The following is a 7,571-nucleotide window of genomic DNA, read 5'->3' as shown; positions in this document are numbered from 1 at the left end:
TGACTTTTACAGAATTTCTGAAACCTTGGCATGCATTTTAAATGCTGTAGGAAACAACACTGTCTTATTGCACTGCAAAACTTTAAATGTCTGTCTTTGAGAATATGTAGAGCATTCCTAAGGTATTCAAAATATAAGAGCTGGGGTGGTTGACTGTCTTATGAAATAATAGTTAGACTGTATTTTGAAATGTCATAAAATGCCAGAGCACATTGTCCTAGCATACACATTTATGTGTTTTAGTTATGTTCACAATTGTAGAAATAACAATCAAAATGCTAAAAAGAGAACACAAATAATGATAGGTTGTTTCACAAGTGTTTTCATGATAGTTAATGGAAGTCTGTGCTTTAATGAGCTACTTAAAATTTCCACTTTTTTTCCTTTGATCTTTTTAGCTATCTCCAAAAGGATGCTTCTGAGTACAGAAAGCAGTTTGCAACAGTGCTAAGGTCCTGATGACAATACACCAAGGACAAGAATGGAAGTCAATTTATTCAGCAATTCTACTGTTGTAAACAGTTCATCCATCAACCATAAGCAGTTAGAAGGGCATAGCCTCTGGGAAGTCATTACTATTGCCACTGTAACTGCAATTGTAAGCTTAATAACCATAGTGGGAAACATTCTTGTAATGATATCCTTTAAGGTTAACAGTCAGCTCAAAACTGTCAACAATTATTACTTGCTCAGCCTTGCCTGTGCAGATCTCATAATTGGAATATTTTCTATGAACCTTTATACATCCTATATACTCATAGGCCATTGGACTCTTGGAAGCCTTGCCTGTGACCTATGGCTAGCACTGGACTATGTAGCTAGCAATGCCTCAGTGATGAACCTCCTAGTCATTAGTTTTGACAGATATTTTTCCATCACAAGGCCTTTAACTTACAGGGCCAAACGCACACCCAAAAGAGCTGGCATCATGATTGGTATGGCTTGGCTAATTTCCTTCATGTTGTGGGCACCCGTGATCTTATGCTGGCAATACTTTGTGGGTGAACGAACAGTACCACCTGAAGAGTGCCAGATACAGTTTCTGTATGAACCCATTATTACCTTTGGTACTGCAATTGCTGCTTTTTACATTCCAGTGTCTGTGATGACCATTCTGTACTGCCGCATTTATAAAGAGACAGAGAAACGCACCAAGGACCTCGCTGAACTGCAGGGCTCAGAGTCTGTGGCAGAGTTTGAGACAGTAAAGCCTCAAAAAACTCTTCTCAAATCTTGCTTCAGTTGCAAACAACAAAACTTAGTAAAAAGAGAGAGGTGTCAGGCTTCTTGGTCTTCATCTAGTCGAAGTACATCAGCTACAGCGAAGGCTTCCCAGGCAGCAAGTACTTGCATGGACTGGGCTAAGGCTGACCAGTTAACCACCTGCAGCAGCTACGCATCGTCAGAAGACGAGGATAAACTTGCCACTGACTCGGTTTTCCAAGTAACTTACAGAAGTCCATCTAAAAGTAAGGCAGAAGAGTATAATGAGACTACAGATGTTGTTGTCAAAGACCAACCTGAAGAAAGTGATTTTGAGAACCAGAAATACTTTTTGTCACCTACCAAAGAACATGTACAAAAAAGTAAAAAATGTGTGGCCTATAAATTCCGTTTGGTGGTTAAGGCTGATGGCACCCAGGAAGCCAACAACGGTTGCCGAAAAGTAAAAATAACTCCTTGTTCTGCTGCTCTATCAAAGGACCCTTCCATCAAAAGCATGGATCCAAATATAAATAACCAAATCACCAAAAGGAAACGGATGGTTCTTATAAAGGAACGCAAAGCAGCACAGACTTTAAGTGCCATTCTTTTGGCTTTTATCATCACATGGACTCCCTATAATATCATGGTTTTGATCTCCACATTTTGCTCTGACTGCATTCCCCTGACACTGTGGCACCTTGGATATTGGCTATGCTATGTGAACAGCACTGTTAACCCCATGTGTTATGCCCTCTGTAATAAAACTTTCAGGAAGACTTTTAAGATGCTGCTTTTCTGCCAGTGGAAAAAGAAAAAAGTGGAAGAGAAACTATACTGGCAGGGCAATACCAGACTGCCATAATTGTTCTTGTATAAGAAATAAGGGAAAATACAGATATTGATGTAACCTAGCAAATTCTGTCTTTTCAAAGCCATTGCTGTTGTGTCTAGTGGTAAAAAAATCTGCTGAAAAGTTAAATTTTGCATGGAAGTAGTGTGCTTGGGATAAAAAAGTCAGTGGCTGCTATGAGCAACACGGGTTGTTTTTGACTATGCAGTAGAATTGCATTGCAATTATTGGTGTCTTATGTCCTTTCTTTCAGCCTGAGAACAGGTGGAGTAAACTATAAACTACTAGAAATTAGACTGGAATGGTCATCCAGTCATCAGGTTAGGTCATTAAGTCTGTATCCCTGTAGAGTAGAACTGTTTCTTCCTATAGTTCTTTGCTAGTGCATTGTTTATTTAGTTTTCAATGTACTAAGCAATGCAGTCTGTGCTACTTGTGTTTTGAGGCTTTACCATCAGCTGAGATGAGACAAGGACTATCTAAAGGGTAAATGCTGTCAACCCCAATACTAAATGATTAGGGAAATTTATAATACTCCAAATGAGCACACACACTATAGGAGAATATAATACTGAGAAAATATATATAGTTCCACTTTAACAATAACTCTTGTGGAGACTTAAGAAGGCTTTTAGTGGAAGGGCTTATAGTGGAAGAAATAGATAATGTGTTTTGTACATGAAGAAGCCAGTCCCAATATCAGTTCCATCATGCAAGTCACTATCATTTGTAAAAGTGGTGATGGTCAGAAGACACCTCTGAATTTCTCCAGTTCTCAGTACCTCTGAAGGAAATTTTAAAATTTTATTCAAATGGTATTCAATGGTGACAATGGTACAAATCAGAACTGACTGTAAGGCATAATGGATGCAGTCTATCTAAACATAAGGAAAGTCTTTTTTACAATCTCCTTTGTTGGGCTACACCTTGCTCCAAAAGTTTCCTTAACATTTACCTATATATAAGCAGTGAGAGAACTGGCATCCTTTAAAGAGGAAAGATTTTTTTTTAAGCAACTATCAAACTATTAAAAACACTTTGTATTCTTTGTCTTTGAATAGTTTTACAAGTATTAGTCTTATCAGGTGCTTGGACACGAGTTATCTTCAGGCACTCTCTTTTGGTTCATCAAAACCACATCTGCTACAGATGTGGCTGGATTCAACCCCTCTGGTGGCTGTGGCTTCTGAGACTGGGTTGTATTGGCCTGAGCTGAGACTGACCACTAGGTGAAATTTGAGAGGGGTTTTGGTGCCAGAGCTGAACTGCTGGTGCCTGCCTGATGTCTGTGTTAGCCTCACAGCACTGACTGAGTGAGTGGGTAAGCAAGGGGCTGCCTTCAGCAGAATGCCTTTGGAATGGAGCTGGTGACCTGGCTGCTTGTGGTGGGAACAGACAAGAAGCTTCAGAAAAGGTCCTGAGAAAACAAAGTTAATTGCAACAGGAGTCATGAGGTGTGGAAATACTAAAGAAAAACGTTTCTGAAGAAATGAGCAAGATCTTCATGTACATAAAGTTCAAATTCAGTTCTAGCTTTTCTATCAAAATTCTGAGTGAGATACTTTGGAATATTAGTTTGAGACAATTTTCATATTATACCTACTATACACTTTAGTGGGACATTGCAGTGGTGGCATTACCCAGCTGCACATTTCAGGGATTATATAAGTCATCATGAATGTACCATTGCTCTCAGTGAAATTGTTTGTATAATGTATTAAATTATTGTACCATCAGAATGTTTTCCTACAGATAGATAAATCTTCCATGTCAAAAAAATCACAGTGGAAGTTATTAACATTTTTTTATCCCCAGAGTCCAGAGGGGAAAATTTTGTCAGTGAAAGATTAGCAGTGTACTAATGTAAAAATATGTTCTCTAACTTCACATGATTGATTTTGTAACACACCATACTGGGCCTATTATTTTTTGTGCATTAGCATATGATTACTTATGAAAGGAAAGCAGAGATCTTTATAAAAACTCTTTCATCAGCTTTGTTCTGTCACTATCCAGAGCTTTTCCTATGTAAAGAAAGTAACAATGTACAAATTGGTAATTAGAGTGAATTTATTTTATATTACATCAGACCAGTCATTCAGTAAACTATGTTTGATTTTTAGCAAATGAATGTGTCTCTCTGAAGGCACAAGCTGTATTTAAAGGCAAAATTTATGAGGTAGTAACTATTCCTGTTAGCTGCACTGTTACTGCTGAAATGAGGCATTGGCTCTTATTGAAATTGAATGGAGTAATTTTTGTTGTTTTTGACGTCTGTTGATCAAGAATGTTCTGTAAATGTTTATGGACTCTCTGCTCAATAACTATTAGAATACACAGTGATGGATGCAACAATGTTGGTTCAATGTAATTGTGAAAAATGTGCTCGAGTTATGCTGCTAGCACCTAACCATGTGAGAGATTACATGGCCACACATGAGTACAATGTAAATATCAAGAATTATATAAAGAGATGTGTGTTACTTTGTTGTTATGTAGGATGCTTATTCTTATAAAAAATCAAAACCACAAAAAGACAAATGTGGTCCTCAGTAGAGTATCAGTTAGTACTTGATTGTGTTTTGTACCTTTAAAAAGTGTTGTGGGACTTTTGCAGTGTAGGACAATCTTGTTGTCTGTCCCTTTAATTACCTTTTTACTGTAATTGATTATTGTCATGGACTAATGAAATGTTTTTTGTAAAACTACATTTTGGTTGTACATAATTTCATACACATACATATATATAGATATGTATGTATTATCAATATAGATGCAGAAATACACATCCCTGAGCTTTTCAAAGACCCAGCACCTTTTATATTTTCAAGTATTGAATTTTCCCGCAAACTGGGGGTATGATTTTTGTCTCTGCCTTTTCATATATGCTGGCATCGCTGTATATTCCAGATCCCCATAATTTATCAACTAACATTCACTATTTGCATATATAATTTATGTTTGTAGATAAATACTTGGAAGAGTTCCCAGAATTTTTAAACAGATGTGGAACACCTGGATACAGTTAGGCACTTCCTGTGACTACTTGGATGAGGAGCTTTGCAAAGGACAGCTCCCATAATGATCCTGCAGCTGCTGGGTAGTCAGTGGCTTTGCTGGTTTGAAACACAGCCTAAACCTTAACTCTAGAAAAGGGTACTGTGTCTTTTCACTTTTCTACTTGGCTTTACCCCTGGCAAGTCAGTAAGAGGCTGCTGTTGCTTATGTGGTCTCCCCCAAATCTCCATTGCTGTATTTTGAACTCCCTAAGTTCTTCCACATGCATTTGACAGATGAGTGTCATAAAATCTCAAGCTTTAATAAGCTTCTTGTTTATGATTTTATTAATTGTTACCCTGTAAGTAGTTAAAACAATTAAAAATTGATATCATGTTGTAAATCAAGAGATAATCTATGACTATTAGTGGTTTCAGAAAGGGATGGTGTTATAATTGTTTTTTCCATCTTGATAAATGTATTTTTTCAGTTTTAAGGAACTTCAGTCTTTGTTACACTCACTAAAAGCACTGCCTTTTACTCAGTATTTTTGCCATTGGTCACTAAATGTCACTAGTTTCTTAATGTATCTGCTGCAATACCAAAGTCAATCCTCCTCAAATAAACCAAACATTTCAAATCATTCAGAAGTTTTCTTCTCAACAGATCCTCCTCCAGACCATGATTGCTGATGGCTTCTGTTTCAGTAGACCTCTTAAGCTGGGGGGTTTTTACTGAATTCCTGGATTATAATGCCATAACAGAAGCTGAAATATCTTTTAATCCTTACATGCAGAAGCAGCCTAGACGTAATGGAGGTCAGATTGTTGTTTTTGGTGTGTGCTGTCCATAAGGCCTCCTTTAGTGTGCAATTCATCAGGTAGCAATAGGAGGAAGAATGGAAGAGGGTACAGTGGAGGATTCCAGCTATAGAATGCGTCTGGATTCAGCTCCATAGCTCCCACTCTGACTGTGGCCTGACGCCTTCTGAAATGCAAAAGACATGAGTGTGACTAAACGACTCTTTGCTAATTCTAGTAGGAGAAAATGAGGCCATGCAGCTAATGTTGTTAATTTTTCGATGCAGTATATTGCATCAGTAAATTAATGACATTAGTCAGCTAGCTCTTGAAACCACTTTGTCATACTTTTTAATCTATGGTTAATACAGAAAAAATAAGGTTACCTGGAAGTCTGGGAAATCAGAAACAAAAGCAAGCACTTTCTCATATGAAAATTGAATTATTTTTAAAGACAAATAATAAATAAATTCTGAGTTGATTAATATGGTATTGTATGTAAGAGTGTGCTTACATTTCCTTCAGTTGACAGCATAAGGAGAAATGCAAAACAGCAGAGGTAAAGAAAACTATTTCACTGCTATTGTTGGGAGGTTGCATGGTTGAAGTGGAATATGCCTCCCATTCACAGGTGCTTAGAGTTGGAACCTTTTGCTCTAGACCTTGTCATACTCACTCATTTTGGAAACATATTTATTTGGCCAAATAAATTTGTTTCAGCAGCCACTCTTGGGATGACCCTCCTTGCTTCCTATACTGCAGGAGGCAATAAAACCAGGAAAGGCAAAGAGATAGGGCACAGGAGAAATGTGATTGGCAGAAGAACTTAGGAGTGGATAGAATAGAAACCCCCATATTTCAGTCTGTGATTTCATTGATTCAGTAAAGAAGGCCAGATGCCTGCAACACTGTTCTGGGTATCAGATATCTGGGTTCAGCAATGGAAGAAAAAAAATCCCTTCAGTTAAGATAGTCTTTTGCTAAGGCATGAAGTTTAGTCTACTTCTAAGGGTTCCATGCTGGTGGATGTTCTAGAATATTCTTACTTGTTTTCATCCAGTACTTAGTTCCTAACCCAGCCCCAATATTTCCATCCATACTTTAGAGGTGTGGAATGTAGTTCAGTCCCTGAGTTTGATTAAATGTGTCAGTTTTTTTGCAAGTAGGCTTATTTTTATGATTTTTTATTGCATTTTAAATCTAATTTTTGTACTGGAATTCAGTGCATAGGTTTGTAGGGCTCCAGTTAACACAAGCATCCCTCCAGTGCTGGGCAGCTGGATTTGGCCTGCTAGTGCCCAAGTTATTCATACAGCTTATTTGCAGAGTCCTGATCTCCAAAATGCTCCAAAACAAGCTAAGGGTGTGCTGCTGGGCAGGTTACTTGCCTTTGATGATCAGATGCAGCCTGTGGACTTTCCCTTCTGTGCTTCCATGTCAAGGTCATTAAGGATACATTTTTGGAAGGTGTCTGAACATCTGGCTATATGGCCAGGAATTCTAACAAAAGCTGAGACTGGCAGCACTCAGGTGATTTCCTTGTATCCTCATCACAGCTTTGGAGGCATCCTAATAGAATTCTGCAGAACCCACATTAAATTGACTCAATGATATAAACTCAATTCAGGTACTAACCATTTCTTCCCTTATCACACTTCTGTCTTTGAACACAAATTCAGGGGGAAAGAAATCAGATGCTACAAAATTGGCATGTGGGC

The 7,571-nt window shown here is 37.9% G+C and overlaps 1 protein-coding gene across 1 annotated transcript; it reads left to right on the top strand.

Annotated features, from left to right (window-relative positions):
- The first annotated feature begins 481 nt into the window (after positions 1-481).
- Positions 482-2,068, top strand: CHRM5 (cholinergic receptor muscarinic 5). The gene has a single exon (XM_058855985.1). The coding sequence runs from the start codon at positions 482-484 to the stop codon at positions 2,066-2,068; it is 1,587 nt and encodes a 528-aa protein (XP_058711968.1).
- The last annotated feature ends 5,503 nt before the right edge of the window (positions 2,069-7,571 follow it).

This window comes from Poecile atricapillus, chromosome 1, assembly GCF_030490865.1.
Source record: "Poecile atricapillus isolate bPoeAtr1 chromosome 1, bPoeAtr1.hap1, whole genome shotgun sequence".
Classification (NCBI taxonomy): domain Eukaryota; kingdom Metazoa; phylum Chordata; class Aves; order Passeriformes; family Paridae; genus Poecile; species Poecile atricapillus.
The sequence above is the reverse complement of the archived record's forward strand: the minus strand, read 5'-3'. Positions and strand labels throughout refer to the sequence as shown.